General features: G+C 41.3%; 1 protein-coding gene and 1 non-coding gene across 6 annotated transcripts in view; one reads left to right on the forward strand and one right to left on the reverse strand.

The window, feature by feature from the left end:
* LOC132354197 (zinc finger protein 615) overlaps positions 1 to 22,118 on the reverse strand; it is a 66,898-nt gene extending 44,780 nt beyond the window's left edge. Inside the window, exons 1-5 of one of the 5 annotated variants that reach the window (XM_059905916.1) lie at positions 22,036 to 22,118; positions 16,712 to 16,921; positions 13,102 to 13,228; positions 12,726 to 12,821; positions 2,664 to 8,744 (exon numbers count right to left, since the gene is read on the reverse strand). In XM_059905916.1, the coding sequence (XP_059761899.1) occupies positions 6,784 to 8,744; positions 12,726 to 12,821; positions 13,102 to 13,228; positions 16,712 to 16,726 (2,199 nt within the window). In that variant the 5' untranslated portion in view covers positions 16,727 to 16,921; positions 22,036 to 22,118 and the 3' untranslated portion in view covers positions 2,664 to 6,783. The other 4 variants (XM_059905917.1, XM_059905915.1, XM_059905914.1 and 1 more) reach the window with 4 other exon arrangements.
* On the forward strand, positions 1,449 to 1,540 carry LOC132354391 (small nucleolar RNA SNORA40). Its single transcript, XR_009499261.1, has one exon. It is a non-coding gene; the product is annotated as a small nucleolar RNA SNORA40 (small nucleolar RNA).
* Positions 22,119 to 23,564: the final 1,446 nt, after the last annotated feature.

Genomic DNA, 23,564 nt, shown 5'->3' on the forward strand with positions numbered 1-23,564 from the left:
ATCAAGTGTTCTCAAAACTTAATAACAAAACAACTATCCAGTTACTTTTTGCAGGTTATGAAAATTTCTAAATATTGCATCCTGGTGATAGTGGCACAACTCTATGAACTTGCTAAATGTCATTGAGTTGTACGCTTACTACTGGTAAATGTTATATGTAAATTATGACCATAAAGCTGTTAAAATGAATTTCTGTTGTGTACAAAATTTATAGCATATGGATTTTTTAAAAGACATCAAATATAATTGCAAAATTATAAACTATCTAGGATTAAAAGTAAATGGAGATGTCTGGGACTTATAAGAAAAACAGTACAACAAATCTTGGAGTGAGAAGGTAAGAATTTGAATAATGAGAGGATCATAATAAAAAGTGAACATAGTTGAATATGTTATGTTTTTCAAGTATACCCCACTTTAATGCATACCTTTTATATGTGACTCAAGTTACCATCCTACTAATTCACCCATGATATAATTACAGCCACTTAATATTAATTATATAGAGATATACAAAACATTTTATAATATGGAAATGTTTATAATGAGAAAGTAAGTGATAAAATTAGATTACATCTTTTTTTTTTACAGCTTTACCGAGATATAACTGACATAGATTATACCTATTTTAAATAAACTTTTTATTTTGGGGAAATTTTAGATTTACACAAAAGTGACAAAGTACTACAAAGAGTGCACATATACCTTCATTTGACTTCCTCTCATGCGAATATTTTATGTAACCACGGTACATTTGTCAAACTTAGAAATTAACATTGGTATGACACTCAACTAAATTACAGATTCTATTTGGATTTCACAAATTTTTCCACTACTGTCCTTTTTCTGTCTTAGGATTCAACCCTAATGCTGCCTTTAGACATCATGTTTCCTTGAATTCCTCTGTTCCATGACCATTCCTCAGTCTTTTTTTCATGTCCTCAATTATTTTGAGGAGTACTGATCAGGTATTTTGTATATTGACCTTCTTTTAGGTTGGTCTGTTTTCCTCATTAAACAGGGATTTATGCATTTTGGAAAAGGCACCACAGAATTGAAGTCCCTTTCTAGTAACATCATATTTATGGGTATAGAATATCAAAATAACAACACTGATCTACTGGCAAAGGTAATATTTGCCAGGTTTCTCCACTGAAAATAGCAAAACAACTTCTGACCAAAAAGAACCATCATATAGGGCTCACACCAAGAGACTTCAAGACTTATAAACCTTTAGTAGTATTGGTGAAAGGACAAACACATAAATCAATGGAACAGAGCAAAGATCCCAGAAAAAGACCCACATAAGTCAAGTATACTCAAGCGTTTGACAGAGATACAAAGGTTATTCAATGGAGAAAGATAGACTTTTTCAGCAGATGCTGCTGGAACACTTGGAAGTCCACAGGCAAAAAACAAACAAAAACAAAGAGAATAAAAATCTCAAAAGAATCTCCTTATAGACAGGTGCAAAAATCCTCTTTTGCAACCCAGAACTCATTGTTCAGTATGAGTTTTGATACAGGTAAGAAGGAACATGATACCTAAAACAGATTCAAGTGATGGGGGTGTACTGATAAACATAAAGATTGCTTCCAGGACTATAGAGCTGATAATTTCCCTCATATATTAAGCTTTTAAATTATCAGCTATATTGATTTCATACTCTAATTTTAATGTTGACATGAAACAAAGATGGCTTCTTTTTTTAGGCTTTTATCTTAAGAACACAGTGTCAGGATTTTAAAAAGGTACTGGCATATCCCAATGATCTGTACTGTTCTAGGGTGTGATAGCTTAGGAGTGAATATGATTTGAACTTAATACATTTTTAGAGGGTGTCAAATTCAGAACCAGGCAGATGCATCTCCTGACCCTAAACATAGTCCTAAAGTAAATTGCTTGAGGAAATTGGATCCCAGAGATTACAGGTGGGGAATTTTGAAGTGTGTCTGTATTCCACTGGAGATCAAAGAAGCTCAACTAAAAGAATTGTGGATTGACTAACCTGACAGCTGTGGATTGAGCAAAACTTCTTTTTGAAAGGGCTATCTTATCTTGAATATTATGACTTTGGAGGAACTAAGGTGATTGACAGTGGAAAGAATCAGAACATGTGAAATTCCTTAAAAATTTATTGACTTAAATAATTTTGCCTATGTTACACATAATTAAAAAAAAAAACCTTTACACTTTGTTCAGAAAAAAAAAAAGAATCTCAACACATTCATCCTATAAGTCCTATACTTGGTAAAGGACTTGTATCCAGAACATAGAAAGAATTCTGAAAAGTCAACAAGAAACTCCTATTTCAAAAATAGGCAAACCTTGAACAGACACTTGATCAAAGATAATAGATGGCAAACAAGCATATAAAAAGATGGTCTGCATCATTTGTTGTTAGGGAGATGCAAATTAAAACAACAATGTGAATAATAATAATAATTTTTAAAAAGCAGCAGTGTGATACAAATACCCAGGTATTAGACTTGCTGAAATCCAAAAACTGAAAATATGAAATGCTGGTGATAAGGTGGAGTAACAGGAATTTCGATTATTTGCCAGAGACAATGCAAAAGAAATACAGCCATGTTAGATGATAGGCAGATTCTTGAATGTATGTTCGTACAGATGATCCCAAGTTTTAGAAAGGTAGCCTGAAAAAAAATTTTTTTAATGAGATGGCTCTCATTGAGGAGTAGAACTCAGGAAAATGGTTGTTCTTACTTGTGTCAAAGAAATCTGAAAGGAAATATCCAAGACTAAACTTTGCAGTAAGATGAACAATAATCCTGTCTTTATTCCTATACACACCACTTGACCACGGTGAATTATTCTGATTTTGGTGGGGACAATGAGAAGAGTGTATGTAGGAGACAAATTTTTAATAAGAACCTTGAGAAAGGACTTGGACTCGAAAACCTGAAAAGAAATGTTTCCAGCATCCAAAGGTCAAGTCTCTAAACACCCACTAGCCTGGGACTATGGGTCTCAAAACTTCCCGACTCCTGTGCTCTCAAACACAGACAAACTCTGCACTCCCTACACAACACTGACCTCAAATTCAATCTGAAATTTACCACAGACACTCTTGCCCATTGACACTCCTCCCCCAATTCCAGGCTTCTCCTGATCATGAGCTGGATAGTAAATCGCTAACCTAGGGGAGAAGCAGTGCTCATTGGTTTCACACCTTCCATCCAGTTTTCAATTACCGAGTCTTGCAGACCTAACGTATAGACCCTAAACCCTGACCAACAAGACCTTCAATCATTAATCTCTTCAGGTTAAGCCTCAATCAAAGGCCCCATCACTAACGCCCAGATTCCTCAGTGACTGAAGCCAAATAAAACCCCAAATACGGTCACTGACACACATTCCCTCTTCACTGACCCCACAGGCCCCTCACTGGGGATCCTTGCCCAGAATCAGGCTCAGCAGATATTGAGTCTCTGAAGACTCCTCCAGTAGCTGCCAAAGGCTGAACCTGGTCCAAAACCATTTCTGATTCTGATGCGCTCTCCCCGTAATGCCTCCTTGGCTGTTGCTAGGGACACCGAGGGCTCTTGCTCAGTTTCAGAAGACTTGCACAGGTTCTATGAGGACACACAGCTCTGTGACCTCATAGAGGTTCTGGCGCTTCCAACAGGAGTGGCCATAAAAGCTGCTAAGACTGCTGGGTGAGAAGACATGGAAATGTCTTCTGGGCACCCCAGTGCCTTCCTCTCTTTGCAAGAGATAGTCTCAGTCACAGAGCTAATTTAAGTTTTCAGAGGCCAGAACCAATCCAAGGCCAACGTGGTGTGAGATGCAGTCTAGTCATCACTTTGGATAAAAGTGGCAAGATGATGGTGACCTTGTGCAGTTAGGCAGGAACACCTTGGGTACTACCAGTTTACCTGGAGTCTTATTACGGACAGAGCCCGAACTCGCTCTGCTTGCCGCAGGTCAGGCCAATAAATCGGGAGAGGACTTGTTGAGGCAAGGAGTAACGACTTTAATCGGAAAGCCAGCCGACTGAGAAGGCAGACTAGTGTCTCAAAAAATCCATCTTCCCTCAGTCTGAATGTGGGCTCCGCTTACACAGAGGAAGGGAAGGAGGAGGGACCCATTGCGATGCCAGTCAATGGCTGAGTGGGACGGCTACCGGTCATGCACTAACAGCTACGCACCTGCCCCGCCTCTATTACAGTCTGATATTCTGTGGCAGAGAAGATGCCCAGAGTTTTTAGTTGGATCTAAGGCTGAATTTACTTGAAGTCTGTATTGGGAAAAGCTACAGTTCGGACTTCCTCCTGTCTTTCTCCTTTACTCTCACCCTGTTGCCACACACACACTTTCAACACTTCTGGTTACCAAATGTGTGGGTTTCCCACACACCAAGCAATTCCTATCAGCTGGATCCTACATTTTAACTCAATTCTAACACTATCTACTTGAAGATAGTGCCAGATCCCACCAGTTAAGAGCTCAGTCCCACAACTGCTCCCACCCCACCTCAGATACTAATCCCAAATAGCTGGTCCCCAAGTTACCTACAAGTTGTCTGACTTGGCTCCAAATTGAAGGTTTGCGTGAGCCCCTTGTCAGGTTTGATTAATCTGCTAGAGTGGCTCACAGAACTCAGGGAAACACTTACCTGTGTTTACTAGTTTATTAAAGGACATGATAATGGACAGAAATGAACAACAAGCTGAGGAGATACAGAGTGAGATCTGGGAGTGTTCTAAGCACAGGAGCTTCTGTCCCCATAGAGCTGGGGGTGTGTTAACACTCCCTGTACTTAAATGTGTTCACCCTTCTGGAAGCTCTCCACAGCCCCTACTATTGTTGGGATTTTATGGAAGCTTCCTCACGTTAGGCATGATCAATTAGTAACTCCATTTCTAGCCCCTCTCCCCTCTCCGGAGGATGGGGAGTGGGCTGAAAATTCCAAGTCTTTTTTGGGGACCAGCACCCATCCAGGAGCCATTCATGAGCCCACCCAGAGTCCCATCAATAGAACAAGAGATGCTCCACATGCTCTTATCATGCAGGAATTTACAAGGGTTTCAGAAGCTCTGTGCCAGAAACCGGGGGCAGAGACCAATATGTCTATTTTCTACAATTTCACAAGCTCAAATAGTCAACCCCAAAAGGATACATCCTAAACGATTCTATTTTTCTAATATTCTATAAATGACAAAATTATAGGATTAGTGTCGGGGAAAGGATGTGACAATGAGGATGTAGCATGAGGGAGTTTGTGTTGACAAACCATTCTGAATTTTTACTGGGGTGTTGGTTACAGGAACCTACATATGTGATAAAGTTTAAGGCAGTATTTAAAAACCATGTTAAAACTGGTGCAATAGAAATAAACCCTGTAGTTAACAGCACTGTTACAATTTCACTTTCCTCTATTTGATAGTAAACTGTGTGGTTATATAAGGTTTTACCTTTGGGAATAGTGGACTGAAGGTGATTTAGGAAATCTCTGGAATATTTCAGTTTTTGTGATTCTAAACTTACTTCAAAATTAAAAGTTATAAAAACATCACATTTATATTAATTTTATAACCCCCCTGCTGCTACTTATAAACTTGGTTAAACACACCAAATATGTTGACTTATACTTATGAAATGAATATATTGTTTCATTTTGAAGTACTTCAAATATTCTGAAATAACACTAAACTTGGAACCAAAGAAATGCAAAAGTTAATTAGATAATTGAACACTCCTGCACCGTATATACTAAAATTTAATCCATGATGAGAGTAACTGCCACTATGTAAAATTTATAAGATCAATGACAAGGCATCTAGAAATACGGCTGAAGGTATCCTTTCCCCAGTTGTTTGTGAGGTGTATTATCCCTTAAGCTTAGACCTGTAACACAATGTTCTCATTCTTCATTTCTCCAAGGCTTCTTTCCTTCATTAAGTTGTTTGATATTTTGTTAAAGGCCACCATACTGAACGTGTTATTGCACAGATTTCCTGGCAAATGATGAGGCAATATTTATTACTGCAAACCCTGCCATATTCATCACCATTAGGAAAGTACTTCTCTAGTGTTAACTGACATCTCTTGAGGTGTTACTTCTGGGCAAAGGCTTTCCCACAATTATATTTCTACCAATTAGAAATATTCATTCACTCATGATCTATGATGACCACATATGATAGAGTCTATTACCAATAAAGTCTTTCCTAGTCTTTCACATTCTTAGGCTTTATCTCAGTATACACTTTTTAAAAAAAATTTATTTATTTTTGGCTGCGTTGGATCTTTGTTGCTGTGCACGGGCTTTCTCTAGTTGCGGAGAGCGGGGGCTGCTCTTTGTTGCGGTGCGCAGACTTCTCATTGCGGTGGCTTCTCTTGTTGTGCAGCATGGGCTCTAGGCACACGGGCTTCAGTAGTTGTGGCACGCGGGCTCAGTAGTTGTGGCTCGCAGGCTCTAGAGTGCAGGCTCAGTAGTTGTGGTGCACAGGTTTAGTTGCTCCACGGCATGTGGGATCCTCCTGGACCAGGGCTTGAACCCGTGTTCCCTGCATTGGCAGGCAGACTCTTAACCACTGCGCCACCAGGGAAGCCCTCAGTATACACTTTTTAGACAATAAAATGTCCTAAAACATTTTCACCATGGCTGATTGTGTCTAAGTTGTCTTGTAAATTTTTTCAGCAACATAAAATATGAGGCAATTGATCACTAAAGATAACACCACATTCTTTGCATTGTGATTCTTCTCTGCATACTGTTATCTTGAGTACAACTGGCAACAGGTTTCCCCAGAGTGACTACCTATGAATTCTCTTATGTTTAACAAGGATTGACAAGTGGGCAAAAGCTTTCCCACACTCGCTGCATCCATAGGGCCTCTCTCCTGTATGCTTTCTTTGATGAACATTGAGCCCTGACTTTGTGGTGAAGGTTTTCCCACATTCACTGCATTCATATGGCTTCTCTCCTGTGTGAATTCTCTGATGGGTAATGAGATCATTTTTGCGCAAAGAGAATTTTCCACATTCAGTACATGCAAAGGAAGTTTTTCCTGAGTGAACTCTCTGATGTTGTATGAGGCATGTCTTCTTCCTAAAGGCTTTACCACACTCGTTGCATTTGTATGGTTTCTCTCCAGTGTGAGTTTGCTGATGTGTACCCAGAGTACTCTTCATGGTGAAGCCCTTGCCACATTCATTGCATATATATGGTTTCTCTCCAGTATGAGTTCGCAGATGTGCGATGAGCATGCTTTTCCCAGTTAAGCCTTTGCCACATTCATTGCATACATAGGGTTTCTCTCCTGTGTGAGTGCGCTGGTGTACGTTGAGATGACTCTTCTCTGTGAAGCCTTTACCACATTCACTGCATACATATGGTTTCTCTCCTGTATGAATTCGCTGATGTCCTATCAGCCGGATCTTGGCTGGAAAGCCTTTTCCGCATTCACTGCACACGTAAGGCTTCTCCCCTGTGTGAGTTCGCTGGTGTACAATCAGGCGGCTCTTCACAGTGAAGCCTTTCCCACAGTCACTGCATACATAGGGTTTCTCTGCAGTATGAGTTCGCTGATGTACAATAAGATCACTCTTCATGGTGAAGCCTTTTCCACACACACTACATACATAGGGTTTCTCCCCTGTATGAATCCGCTGATGTCTGATGAGAGGGCTCTTCAAGGTGAAGCCTTTTCCACACTCATTGCATGTATAGGGTTTCTCTCCAGTATGAGTTCGCTGATGTACGATGAGGCAGTGCTTCATTGAAAAGCCTTTCCCACATTCACTGCACATATACAATTTCTCTTCTCTGTGAGTTTGCTGATGAGTGATAAGACTGTTCTTCAAGGTGAAACTTTTCCCACATACATTGCATATAAAGGGTTTCTCACCTGTATGAGTTCGATGGTGTGCAATAAGACGCCTCTTCTCGATGAAGCCTTTTCCACATTCACTGCATATGTAAGGTTTCTCTCCTGTATGAGTTTTCTGATGTGTAGTGAGACTGAACTTTGTAGAGAAGGCTTTTCCACACAGACTGCATCCATGGGGCTTCTCTCCCGTATGAGTTCGCTGATGATAAATGAGCCGACACTTTTTGGTGAATGCTTTCCCACATTCGCTACATGTGTAAGGTTTCTCTCCCATATGACTTTTCTGATGTATCTTGAACTGCGATTTCTCAAAGAAGGTTTTATCGCATTCAGTGCACTCATAATGTTTCAGTCCCGTATGAGTTCTCTGATGTTCAGTGAGCCTGGATTTTCTGGAGAAGGCTTTCCCACACAGACTACATCCATGAGGTTTTTCTCTAGTATGAACTTTCTGATGATCAGAGAGCTGAGACATCTTGAAGAAGGCTTTCCCACACTCACTGCATACATGGGCTTTCTCTATGTTGTGAGTTCTCTGTTGCTTAGTGGACAGGGCGTTATTGTTGATGGGTTTTGCACTTACAGGAAATTTAATTTCAGTAAAAGATTGCTCATGGTTAGCATGGAGAAGGGATTTCCCATCTCCATTAAACTCAGCAGAGTTCTCTAAGTTACAGCTTCTCTTCTGGTTTTCAAAACTTAAATTTGCATTTAAAGGTTTTTCAGTTAAGTCAAACATATCACAATTTTGCTTTAATAGGAAATGAGTTTCGTTCTGATTAACAATATTTGCAAATGTATTATGTTCGCAGCATTGTTCCACAGTATTTTGAATGCTGTGATTTGGCAAGTGATGCTGCAGAGGGTCATCAACTTTCCTGATTTCTAGGAAAGAAGAGAACAAGGAATCATTCCACAATCTCTCATAATTTTAATTTGGAAAGAAAACTGTTTCAAAAAATGCCTTCATGTGAAGTAACTATTTAGTGACAATTCTATGTGTGATATAATAAGAAATATATTTGGTCTTCCTCCACAGAACTCCTAAAGCCTTGTAATTTCCTAAGTGACAGGAGTATCTTTCAATACTGAGTTTATGCTAATGAGGTGACTTAGCATAGGGTTCCTACATAACCTCAGGATGGGACTGATCACCAGAAAGACTAAGTGATTAGAAGGTTGGAACTTTCAGCTCCACCCAGCAGCGTCTGGGAAAGGAGAGAGGGCCTAGAGATTAAAAATCTATAACAACTCTTAACAAGATTTGCTCAACCTTTGGATGGGTGAACACATCCATGTGCGAGGAGGGTGGTGCTCCCCAGTTCCATGGGGACAGAAGCTTCTGCATTCAGGAATCCTTCAGTCCTTGCCCTATATACCTCTTCCTCTGGCTATTCATCTGTATCCTTTATAGTAAACTGGTAAACATAAGTAAATGTTTCTTTGAGTTCTGTGAACCACCCTGGCAAATTAATTGAACCCAAGAAGGGGGTCATGAGAACCTTCAATTTATAGCCAGTTGGTCAGAAGCACAAGTAACAATCTGGAGTTGCAATTGACATCTGACATGGGGACAATCTTGTGGGACTGAACCCTTAACTTGTAGGATCTGACACTATTTCCACGTAGATAGTATCAGAAATGAGTTAAATTTGTAGGACACCCAGGTTTAATTCTGGGCATAGACAACTGAAGCAAAGGAATAAAGAAGGCAATTGCAGTCTGTGAATCACGGTTAAAGGAGCAATGAATATGTAAGAGGTGGAGGAAATCAGGATATGTTCAAAGAAAAGACAAGGTTCACTGCTGGACTTAATGGGAGAAGCACGGAAGAGGTTCAGACTCAAGGATTATTCCAAGAATTATGTGGTTTCAGCCACTGGGTAGGTGGAATGCCTCTTAATAATGTGAAGAATATTACTGAAGTCCAGAATGAGAGGAAAATCTAGCACACATTGTGAAACAAAGCTTAAGGAGGTTATTACTTGTCTGAATACAAACATGAAGAAACGCGTTGAATATATAAATGTTTCAAAAGGTCTTATCTGAAAACAGCAATGTGGATAGCATCAACATAGACAGATTATTGAAGAAGAACATATATATGTATATGTGTGTGTATATATATATATATATATATATATATATGAAACTGATTCATTTTGCTGTACTCCTGAAACTAACACAACATTGTAAATCGACTGTACTCCAATATAAAATAAAAAATTTTAAAAAGAACCAGAGTATTCAAAGACAGAGTACTGGATAAGATTATGTTTGGAAACATGTATAATAAAAGCTCAAGGCACAGGGCCAAGGCTTTAGCCATTTCAACATGTAGAGTTTGAAAATTCAATCAAGTCCATTGAAAAGAACCAAACATTGACAATTGTGATCAGGTGCAAACTTGCAGACCCAGGTGTATAGAACAAATACAATGGCAAGTAAGAATGTGTCTCCTTAGCATCTGATTTCAAGGTAAATGTGATAAACTATTGAGGTTTATCATACTCCAACAACTTGCCCTCTTCTTCATTCTGCAGACCACCATTTACCTAACTCTAGCAAAGCACTAACACTAACATCAAATATAGATAAAATCTTCTGTAACCAACACTCCGAACTAATACTCTACTTGGAACATATTCTCCTGTGTTCCTACACAAAAAGGGAACGATGATATGCAGTTACTCCATCCCTGAACATTGCAAAGAAAGGACTGGCCCTCAGAGGATAACCTCTGAGTCCCTGGAATATCCCACCTGATGAGAATGTCTTTTTAGGCATGAGGTCTTAGGACACATCAGAGTCTATGCTAACAATGTGATTGGTGGTAGATGCCCATTTTTGTATGCCTGAGGCTTTGGACAACACTGTAACATTCTGATTCTGGGGTCTAGAGGCACCAAGCTTGGGTGAGCTTCCCTGGTTGGCAACACTTCACACATGTTGTCAAACATTCAAACATCATTGCTGGGAAAATTCAGCACTGTTCACATGACTCCACTGGTAGAGGACAACCGGGAAGCTTGTGTGAAGCCTCTCCTGGAGTCTTTCCCATGCACATTTGATCTTTGATGACTTTAATCTGTATTACTTTATTGTCACACATTGTAACCAAGAGTATAAAAGTACATTCCCTTCCCCAATAATGTCTATCTTCTATAAAGTAGGCAAAGTGATCCACTTTAAAAATTGTATAATGCCACTCCTCTACTCAAAATCCCATTTTCTCAACTTATTCAGAAAAGAAGCAAGGTCTTGAATGCCCTTGATAGGCAGTTTGTGACCTATGTACCAAAACCCCCAGCTACTACCCTGTTACCCTTAACTCCAGTCATTTTCCCTCTTGCTCAGTCCCTTCTACCCATGTAAGTTTCCTCGAAGTTCCTCAAACACATTCCAGATTCAGGTCTTTCAACCTCCCACTGTCTCACATTTGGAAAACTCCTCACCCAGGAAGATTACTCATATCCCTCATCTATGTGCTCAAAGGCACCTTATCAGAGAGCCACTCCCATTCCTAAAAGGGCAGTTCCAAGCCCCAACACCCACTCTTCCATTAGCTGCTTTAATTTTCCTTACAGCAATTTTTACACTAAGACATGTTTTTCTTTTAAATGTGTAGAACTGAAAGAGAACCTCAATTTTTAAAAGGATGGAGAGAAGATTTCTGTTCTAACACACAAAATAGGAAGTCACAGGACAGCTGCCATGACGAAGACTAAAATACGTAGAAAGAAATTGTACATTAGACAATATTCAGAGAGAAGTCAATTTGGGGGTGTCTCTTTCAGAGAACAGAAAGAGGTTAACCCATGGGAATGGAAGAAACTTTTAAGACTTATGAGAACGGAGAAGAAAATGGAAATGAAAGTATGGAAAACACTGGAAGGGGGTGGGGACCAAAGAACCACACAAATGCACAGCAAAAACCAGGTTATCATGGGGACACAGCATCCAAGGTGGGGTTGCATGTTATGGTGGGAAATCGTTATTTCCTCATACGTCAGGAAGAAGGTACAGTGGTTAAGAAGAGTATGATGAACTCAAAGTTCTCTTTCCAGAGAGGCCTGGAAAGTGGGATATCACAGCAAGAGAGGAGGTAACACAGACAGAGATCTTGTGATGGTAGACGAAGGAGAGGAAGATTTGAAAATCCAAGGAAGAAGAAAACTATGCAAACAAACAAAAAAATAAGATGCATATGAAATAAGCGGGGATCAGGGACTTCCCTGGTGGTCCAGTGGTAAAGAATCCACCTTATATTGCAGGGGAAGTGGGTTCGATCCCTGGTCAGGGAACTAAGATCTCATGTGCCATGGAGCAATTAAGCCCGAGTGCCACAGCTACTGAGCTCGCGCACTTCAACTAGAGCCCACGTGCTGCAAACTACAGAGCCCCCTAGCTCTGGAGTCCGCATGCCACAACTACAGAGCGCACGTGCCCTGGAGCCTGCACACCACAACTAGAGGAGAGAAAACCCGCAAGCCACAACTAGAGAGAAGCCTGCACACCACAACAAAGAGCCCATGTGCCGCAACGAAGATCCTGCGTGCCGCAACTAAGACCCGACGCAGCCAAAAATTTAAAACTGAAATAAAATAAATAAATAAATAATAAAGACACAATAAAAAAAAAAAACACACTCATGGTTTAGAAATAAGCAGGGATAAGATCTCAGAAGAAAACAAAGGGATACATTTTCCTCTTAACTTCCACAAAGAAAGAGTTCTTATACAGGAAGAGAGGTACGTGATAGGGCTGTTTATGTTTCCTCAGACACTATCACAGCTCTGACACCTTCTCTCCTGACCAGAGTTCGACTTCCCTGGCTGCCCACCTTGCTGGGTCTCACCCACTCACCCGGACAGATTCGACCATGGCTGTCATCTTCTACTGGCCACAGTTGTTCTCCTCGCTCCAACCTGGAGACAGCATCTGGTTTGCTGGCTTGATACCCTGTTCATGAAAAATGATAGAAGAATTAGACATATCGAACTGGGCTGGGATACGGCAGGAAGGGATAATGGTACATGGAGGGAATAAACAGGTTTCACATCTGTAACCTCAAGGCTTTTCTCTCAGGAGTGGGGCGATTATACCCTCTAGTCTGAGGCAAGAGAAGGATCTGAGACTCGACCATTGCAGAGGAATGCAGTTAGTCTGAAGAGTTAAGAGGCTGAGAATGGAATGGTCACTGACGGGCACCCTCTGAGGGACCCAGGGGAGCTGTCCTCACCCACGGACACCAGGTTGCTATAGTTCTCCAGCATCACATCCCGGTACAGGTCCTTCTGATCGGGGTCCAGGAGCTGCCACTCCTCCCACGTGAACTTCATAGTCACGTCGTCATACGTCAGGGATTCCTGTCATAACACAGTCACGTTTAGCCAAGTGATGTTCTTTGGGTGACATGGAAAAATGTAAAGGAAATTATTCTGCTCACTTTTGCCATATAGGAAATTGGTGGGTTTTTTCCTTCTTATGCTTTGATAGAATAAGAATACTAGTAAAATACTATGTTACGGTGCTGTCTTCCAGATGGAATAGATGCGTAAGGCAGGGTTAAAAATCCCAAGCTTCTGGGCTTCCCTGGTGGCGCAGTGGTTGAGAATCCGCCTGCCAATGCAGGGGACACGGGTTCGAGCCCTGGTCTGGGAAGATCCCACATGCCGCGGAGCGGCTGGGCCCGTGAGCCACAATTACTGAGCCTGCGCGTCTGGAGCCTGTGCTCCGCAACAAGAGAGGCCGCGATAGTGAGAGGCCCGTGTACCGCGATGAAGAGTGGCCCCCACTTGCCGCAACTAGAGAAAGCCCTCACACAGAAACGAAGACCCAACTCAGCCATAAATAAATAAATAAAAATTAAAATGGAGATTTCTTTAAAAAAAAAAAAAGCCAAGCTTCTCATGATGGCTTGGTCTTTCTGGTTACCAGCCCTCATCCAGGAGCTCACTCAGAGTCACCTCGGTAGAACAAAGTCACTCCTGTCACCCAGGAAATGACAAGAGTTTCAGGGGCCCTGTGTCAGGAACAGAGGTCAAAGACCAATATTAGAACAGGAGATACCCCTAGTGTTTTTATCACTTAGGGAATCACAAGGGTTTTAGGAGCTCTGTGCCAGGAACAGGGGGCAGAGACCAATACATATTTTCTGCTATCTCACAAGCATTCACTAATATCAAACTATATGCTACTTACAAGTAGATGAAGAAAATACATATTAATTTCAGTGGTCAATATACTAAACAAAATAAGAGAAACTGTACAGGAAATTCCCTGGCGGTCCAGTGGTTAGGACTCGGTGCTTTCACTGTGGTGGCCCGCGTTCAATCCCTGGTTGGGGAACTAAGATCCCGCAAGCCATGTGGCCAAAAAAAAAAAAAAAGAAAAGAAGAAGAAGAAAAAAAAAACTGTACAAAACACGTATAAAGCATAAAAGATTATTAGATGATCAGGAACTTTATTCAATATCCTGTAATAAACCATAATGAAAAAGAATATGAATACATGTAACTGAATTACTTTGCTATACACCAGAAACTAACAGAACATTGTAAATCAACTATACTTCAATAAAAAAATTAAAAAACAAAAAAAGAATAAAAAGTCCAAAAAAAAGATTATTAGATGATCAAATTTATAAGAAAACTATTCTTTAAAGAATATATATATATGGACAGAGACAATGCACATATATGTGTGTATATCATTAGGTGGGGTTAATATCATATTAGATGAAATGAGGAAACATCTGTAGGAAACATGTTTTTACATTTATAAGAAGTAAGGACAGGGACTTCCCTGGTGGCACAGTGGTTAAGAATATGCCTGGCAATGCAGGGGACACAGGTTTGATCCCTGGTCCAGGAAGATCTCACATGCTGTGGAGCAACTAAGCCCATGTGCCACAACTACTGAGCCTGTGCTCTAGAGTCCGTGAGCCGCAACTACTGAGCCCACGTGCCACAACTACTGAAGCCCTAGAGCCCGTGCCCTGCAACAAGAGAAGCCACCGCAGTGAGAAGCACACGCACGGCAATAAAGAGTAGCCCCCGCTCGCTGCAACTAGAGAAACCCTGTGCACGGCAACGAAGACCCAACACAGCCAAAAATAAATAAATTTATTAAAAAAAAAAAGAAGTAAGGACCGTCAAGGACTGCAGTTAAGGACCCAACACATCACCTCTATGGAGAACCGTCAAAGTCCTATGTGAACTTGAGACCCATGTGCCATGAAACATTAACATCCCTCAAGGAACTGGTCTGCTTTTTCCTCACAGTTGATCCCTATGATATGTGATATAATAAGAAACATATATTTGGTCTTCAGCCCCAGTTTCTAACACAATTGCTCCTAAACCCTTGGAGTTTTTTAAGTAATAGAGGTAAGGGGCATTCTGTGTTATTTATAACAAGTCCCTTTCAAACATACCTGAGTTTATGCTAGCAAGGTGAGTCTTGGTGGACCCCTAGAGAGTTTCAGGATGGGGGTTGGTTGCCCAGGGAACCAACCTTGTGATTAGAGGGTTGGAACTTTCAGCCCCACTTCTAGTCCCCAGGGAGGGGGGAGGGACTGGAAACTGAGCCAATCAACAATAGCCATTGATTTAATCTACCACACCTACCCAATGAGACCTCCATAAAAAAAACCCGGGCTTCCCTGGTGGCGCAGTGGTTGAGAATCTGCCTGCCAATGCAGGGGACACGGGTTCGAGCCCTGGTCTGGGAAGATCCCACATGCCGCGGAGCAGCTAGGCCCGTGAGCCACAATTACTGAGCCTGCGCATCTGGAGCCTGTGCTCCGCAACAAGAGAGGCCGCGATGGTGAGAGGCCCGCGCACCGCGATGAAGAGTGGCCCCCACTTGCCGCAACTAGAGAAAGCCCTCGCACAGAAACGAAGACCCAACACAGCCATAAATAAATAAATTAATTAATTTAAAAAAAAAAAAATTAAAAAAAAAAAAAAAAGAGTGGCCCCCGCTTGCCGCAACTGGAGAAAGCCCCCGCACAGAGACGAAGACCCAACACAGCCATAAATAAATTAAAAAAAACAAAAAACAAAAAACCCTAAACTACAGGGCTCAGAGCACTTCCGGGATGGTGAACACATCTAGGCGCTGGGGGTGTGACACTCCTAGAGAGGGCATGGAAGGTCCTTGTCCCTTCCCTCATATCTTGCCTAAGTATCTTTCCATTTGGCTCTTCCCAAGCTGTATCCTTCATAATGAACAAGTATAGGTAAGCAAAGTCTATTCCTGAGTTATGTGAACCGTTGTAGTAAACTATCGAACCTGAGGAAGGGATTTCGGGAACCCCCGATTTGCAGCCAAGTCAGAAGTATGGGTACTGTGGGCAGCCAATACTTGGCATCCAAAGTGAGGGCAGTCCTGTGGGATTGAGCCCTTAAACCTGTGGAGACTGACAGTAACTGCAGTAGTTAATGTCAGAATTGAATTAAATTGTAGACGCTCAGCTGGTATCTAGAGTTGGAGAAGTGACTGTTGGTCTGGAAAGATCCACACATTTGGTGCCAGAAGTGCTGGGAGTAGAAACAGTTTGTAGTACTGCCTGACATGTAACTTATGATTCTCTTGTGATGGCTATCAGAGATATTACACAAAAATTGACAGCTAATATAACTCACAGGATTGTGCACATTCACATATTATATCCCAACACGAGTCACAGAATATGAATCCTATGAATAATATATTCCTGATCCAACTTCACCAAGATTTCTCCAGATCCTGCTAGGATCCATTTAAACTTTCCTACTTAGCTGCACTGATTTTTACAGGCAAAGCCACTGGGGAATAAAGAAAGAATAAAAGAAACCAAAAGTCACCTGGGCCTGGATCATTTTCTTCTGACTTTGGGAAATGGCTGCAAACTGGGATGTTGTCTTTAGCTCTTCTGGATCAGCTCTAAGTTTCTGTTCAAAAATCTCAGTCTCCAATCAAGGATGTCTCCAGAACTGACAGTACTTAAGTCTCAGAATCTTTTCCTCCTTCTTTCCTTTGATCCCTCTTGTTCCTGGGAAGCCAGCACCTGTGGGCTGAAGAGCAAATTACTCTGAGTGGCACATTCTCTTTTGGCCCAGATCCTGTCAATGTTGCTGGCCACTCACCTTAAATTAAGGCCCCCAAAGATCGATCGGTCCTTTTATTAAGAAGCTTTTACATCTGGGCCGATAAAACACAACATTCCAAATATTTGGGAAGTACACCTTTCTCTTGTAAACTGGAAGCAGTAAGACTGTGAAAGGGGATGTGGGAAGGAGAACCAGCACAGCACAATGCCCCACTGGCAGGGAAATCCACAGGTAGATCAACTTTAGGAAAGAGGACACACAGATAGGATATACACATTTTTCTTCTTTTAAACCACGTGCATCCACGTACCTCTTCAAAAGTCTTTTTACATCCCAGGGTTCACATACTCAAATTTGAAGAACATCATGCTAAGCAAATAAGAAGCACCGTCATGTAATTTCTCATTACCATCCACCTCTTGATCCTCGATAAGAGTATTATAAGCATAAACCTATAAAGGATACTCAGCCAAAAATCCTCTAGGAATAAAACTGAAATAAAAACATTTTCAGGGGTCGGGGTGGAGAAGGATAAATTAGGAGTTTGGGATTATCATATACACACTACCATATATAAAACAGATAACCAACAAGGACGTACTGTATAGCACAGGGAACTATATTCAATATTTTGTAATAAACTGTAGGAGAAAAGAATCTGAAAAAAAATAGATATATATGTACGTACAACTGAATCATTTTGCTGTACACCTGAAACTAACACAACACTGTAAATCAACTGTACTTCAATTAAAAAAAAAAAAACATTTTCAGGCAAAACCAGAGAGAATTCTTCATCAGAAGACCTGTAATACAGCAAATGCACATGTTCTTCAAGCAAAAGGAAAGGGTCCTCCAATGTAAGCAGAGGACCAAGGAATGAAAAGGAACTAAACTGGTAAATAAGCAGTTAAGTCTAAATTAGTACCAGCTGGGAAAATGATCATATCTCAGGAGGTTTTAAAAATATAGAGAGTTAACCACCACTTCCCTGGTGGCGCAGTGGTTAAGAATCTGCCTGCCTGGGCTTCCCTGGTGGCGCAGTGGTTGAGAATCTGCCTGCTAATGCAGGGGACATGGGTTCGAGCCCTGGTCCGGGAAGATCCCACATGCCATGGAGCAACTAAGCCTGTGCACCACAACTACTGAGCCCGCTCTCTAGAGCCCGCGAGCCACAACTACTGAGCCCACGCGCCTAGAGCCTGTGCTCCGCAACAAGAGAAGCCACTGCAGTGAGAAGCCCACGCACTGCAAGGAAGAGTAGCCCCCGCTCGCCGTAACTAGAGAAAGCCCGCGTGTAGCAATGAAGACCCAATGCAGCCAAAAATAAATAAACAAATAAATAAAATAAATAAATTTTAAAAAAGAGTTAAAATTTACCATGATAGCATATAAATTATGAGGTGGATAAACGAATGAGTGTTCTAAGATCTCTGTATAGATAGAGTATTAAAGTACTAATTACAGTAACACTTTGACAAAGGCTGTATATTATTTGTAATCTCTGATGTCAAAATAAAACTAATAACTTTTAAAAACATACATAATTTCTATGTTAAGAGACAGAAAATATAATGTACATGGCTTCTGAGGCAATTACTCAACTCTACCACTGTAGCTCAAAAGCAGTCATACTTTTGGACTTCCCTTGGTGGTCCAGTGGTTAAGAGTCCGTGCTTCCACTGCACGGGGCACGGGTTCCATCCCTGGTTGGGGAATTTCCACATGCCATGCAATGTGGCCAAAAAACAGCCGTATTTAAAAAACAAAACAATAGGTGTGCTAGGTTCCAATAAAACTTTATTAACAAAAACAGGCACTGGGCCAGAGTTAATCCATGGGCTCCAGGTGTCCAACCCTGAATTGGAGCAGAAAAGCCATATGATCATCTAAATCAAGAGTCAGTAACAGACTCTCCAGGGCCTGGACCATCTGTTTTTACAAATCAAGGTTTATGGGAACACAGCCAGACGCATCCGTTGACTATTGTCTTAGGCTGTTTTTACACTATAATAGCAGGGTTGAGAATCTGAGTTTGGATACATTACCCACTGCAATGCAGTTTGAAAAAATAATAATAAAAGGTGAGTTTTGAATATAAGGAGAGGCAAATTGTATTTGCCTAATATGTCTATATATCTGTTTAGTCAGGAGGCTGGTTACAAAATTAAAATGGAAAAATTCTATACGATTCTAAAGCATACACAGGTCAAGTGTCTATTTAAAAGAACGTCTCCTGGGAACAATTTAACATTCAAGCGAAAATGATCAATGAAACTATCAACGGGTAACCTAAAAATCCATTTCTAAGAATCTCTGAAAGGAAAATATTGGCAAAAGTGTGATATTTGACAGGTCATTTTTACTTTCTTCACTATATTTTTCATAAGAGCATGTATATTTTAAAAATCAGAGAGGGCACTTCTCTGGTTGTCCAGTGGTAAAGAATCCGCCTTCCAATGCAGGGGATGCGGATTCAATCCCTGGTCAGGGAACTAAGATCCCACATGCCGCGGAGCAACTAAACCCGCGTGCCACAAACTGCAGAGCCCATGCGCTCTGGAGCCTGCGCACCACAACTAGAGAAAACCCGCAGGCCACAACTAGAGAGAAGCCTGCACGCTGCAACGAAGAGCCTACGTCGCAACTAAGACCTGATGCAGCCAAAAAAGAAGAAAGAAAAAAAAAAAAATCAGGGAAATATCAGCATTCTACACTTTAAATAAAATTGCTGTAGCACGGTCATTAATATAAGTTCATGGCTTTCGAAGTTTTCTTTCCAAAAAAAAAAAATAGAGAGGGAAAACAAGGAGGAAAGCAGGGAGAGAGAAAATGAGTTATAAATACAAATTTTACAAAACACAAAGCCACAAATATGGGGAAATTAGCAGCTTTTTTACTCAGCTATGCTATGCATCTGCCATCACAGTTCATTATTTAAGGTATTTTACTTCACTGAATCTTCAAAATAACGCTAAGGGAGAGATTTTAATTGCTTTTCTTTTCTTTTTTTCTAAGAAGGAAACAGACAAGAGGTCACACGAACTGCACAATGAGCAGGAGGCAGAATTTGGATTGAAAAACCAGATTCATCTCGTTCCGAAATTAATTTTCACTCCACACCAGGCCAAAATTATTTGTAAATAAGATGTCTGTTCATTACATAAAGAAAGGAAACAAGTAAAAGGCTGTTAGTAGAACTGTAATTAATCATGTGATTGAATAAGTATTTAAAGTAATGGTAGAAGTCTGCAACTTACTTGGAAATATACCAAAACCAACAACAACAAAAGACTGATATATGAACAGAAGGATGAACAGAGGGTTAGGTAACTAACTGGTAGAGCAAGTCTAGTACTATTAATAATAAAGCCTAAGTGGTAGGTATATGGGTGGTTAATATAAAATCCTTTCAATATTTCTGTATGTTTGAAAATTTTCACACTAAAATGTTGGGTGGAAAGAAAGATATTGTAGGTTTAAGAATTTAGTAAGGTGACCAAACATAAATATTTAAAGTTAAATATTAAACTGGGGGGCGTGGGGAGAGGATAAATTAGGAGGATGGGATTAACATACACACACTACTATATGTAATATAGATAACCAACAAGGACCTACTGTATAGCACAGGAAGCTATATTCAATATTTTGTAATAACCTAGAAGGGAAAAGAATCTGAAAAAGATATCTATATATACATGTATAACTGAATCAATGTGCTGTACACGTGAAACACGATATTGTAAATCAACTATACTTCAATTTTTAAAAAATCAGCCAAAAATAAATAAATAAATAAAGTCAACTGCTCTTTTGTGTTGTAGAAAATTATAAGGGAACGGGAGTTAGCAAATAATATGTTTACAATTGCAATTAAAATAAGTAGTCTAGGCTGGAGATGAAAGGCAAGGGAACAAATCCATGGGTAAATGCATAATCATAAAATGTTCCAAAAAATGACACCTAAGTATTTTAAATATTTCACGTCTATATAAATGTATGCAGTCACTGAATATAAACCTACTTATAATACCACCAGTTCACGCATTTAAAATAATTTGTAAATCTATATTCCATTAAATAAAGTGAAAGAGAAAATCATAGTACCATTTACGCAATTTATCTGAATTATGAATATGAAGGACATGATATAAACGCCTAAAACTGAAATACACTAAAATTTTACAAGCATTGTCCTTTGGGAACAGAACTCACGGTGACAGAGATGTTATTTTACTTGTTTTAGACAGAATCTGAAAAGAAATATCCAAGAGGAACGTGCAGGAGTCTTGCAGGACAAAGGATAAAAGCTGCATCTTAAGTATCGTAAAACATACTGCTATTAGATATTCATCTGGTGGATCTCTGGATCATTCATCTCGCCAAAAACCTTCATCTCTGGGAGTTTAAGAGTAAGGGGTGATGTTGGGTGCCAAAGAGGATTTTAAAACTAGTGGTGAAGAAAGGACTCGGACCGACCTAAACGGCAGAAGGGTAACGTTAACGTCCATCACATCTGTTACACAGGCCGAGGTTGGAGCTCAACACACGCAGCGGCCAAGTACTCGGGCCTCCAAAGTATCAGCCCATACACTCATCTGTACCCCAAACGATTACTACCACCACCCAGATTAATCTCAGAGACTCCTGTCCATTAATCCCGAAACAGATACTCCATCTTTAAGCCCCAAACAAAACCCGAACCATAAACAGCATTCACTGACAAACACCACCCTCCAGTTCGCAATCACTGAGCCCTAAAGAGAGTAAACGGCAAAGACCCCAACACGTGCCCTCGCGACTAAATCGTTGACCTCTAGGGATCTTTAACCACTAAGCACAAGAGAATCTCCTGATTGAAGCCAGAAGTACCCCAACCGCACGTACACTGTTACCCACCCTTTAGGGCTCCCCGGAAAAGAACACCCATTCACGCTGTCCTCCCGCTTGTATTCCACACGCACCACCCAACGCGGACGCTGACAGGCCCTCCCTCCCCACTGTCCACGAAGAGACCCAGCCATTAACTTGACTTCCTCCAGGGACGATCGCGACCCATCCACGGCTGAACTTACTTCGCGGAACTTCGTCGCTTCCCTCATCACCGCGGTACGGTGGCCAACGAGGGTCTGAGGCGTTTCTGCCGCAAAAAGACAACCGAATTTCCGGCTTCTCTTCAGAGGTAACTTGGCCGCGCCCTCTAGCCTGGCCCTGTGGGCGCGGCCATGTTTGGGGATCGGGCGTCTGAAGAGCGAAGAGCCCCGTTTTGCGCTCGTGCGCGGGGACGGCTGGGAAGACGGGAGGTCACCGAAACTGTCAATTTTGGGGCACCTGAACCCTTAATAAAAACGGACATATGCGCATAAGCTCGAGCTTGCACCAAACAAGAAAGGCATGGGGGTAAATCCCTTTCTGCGAGCTGGCAAGAAAATTAAAATGGCAGTGACGTTGATCCACTTTGTACGAAAGTTAGGAAACGGCCCAGTGGGCGCAACCATCTTACAGGAAGTGGAGGAATCCGTACAGCACAACTCGCGTTTGGGAAAAGGCGAACCGTCCGGTAGAGGATATCTGGGCCAAGTTTCTAGAGAAATTGGCCTGAAGGGATTTTTGAACGGCACAGGGCTTGGAGAAGCTCTGACGTGACAGGGATGGCGGCCATAGGTTAGGAAATAAAAACAGCTGGAACGTGCTAAAGCTGTTCGTATGTATGGGGGAAAGGCCACTGAAGGCGGGCCCAATGTGAAGGGCGGTACCTATGACAGAGGGGGGAAGCTTTCCCTTTGGGGTCCAAAGACAAAGACAGGGCTCTTAAGACCAAGGGTCAAAAATTAAGGAAATATGACTTAAAGGAGAATAAAAGGTTGTGTAAAAAAAAGAGAGTGATCATGTTACACTACGTGAGTCAGTTGCAAATAGCTTTACAAAGTCATAGTAATGTAACACCGTAACTGTGGATCCAACTAAACCCGTTGGAAGAATGGAGGAAAAGGAAAGGAAATGCCGTGTGTGTGTGTGTGTGTGTGTGTGTGTGTGTGTGAGAGAGAGAGATAGATATGAGTGTATTGAAACAGAAATGTCTAAACTACTCCAGACTCAATGGATCATTTTACATTCCCACCATCGATATATGAGATCCACTTTCTCTGATTCCTCACTAGGATTTGTTATAAAGAGATTTTAAAAGGAATAAGAAAAAGATGACCAACCTAAATTTTTTTTTTACTTTTTAAAATTATTTTTTAATTTTTGGCTGCGTTGGGTCTTCGTTGCTGCACGCAGGCTTTCTTCTACTTGTGGCGAGTGGGGGCTGCTCTTCATTGCTGTGCATGGGCTTCTCATTGCGGTGGCTCCTCTTGTTGCGGAGCACAGGCTCTAGGCGTGTGGGCTTCAGTAGTTGCCGCGGGTGGGCTTGGTAGCTGTGGCTCACGGGCTCTAGAGCGCAGACTCAGTAGCTGTGGCGCATGGGCTTAGCTGTGGAGCATGGGCTTAGCTGCTCTGCGGCATGTGGGATGTGGGATCTTCCCAGACCAGGGCTTGAACCCATGTCCCCTGCACTGACAGGCGGATTCTTAACCACTGCACCACTGGGGAAGCCCAGGCC

Source organism: Balaenoptera ricei, chromosome 19, assembly GCF_028023285.1.
Source record: "Balaenoptera ricei isolate mBalRic1 chromosome 19, mBalRic1.hap2, whole genome shotgun sequence".
Lineage (NCBI taxonomy): Eukaryota > Metazoa > Chordata > Mammalia > Artiodactyla > Balaenopteridae > Balaenoptera > Balaenoptera ricei.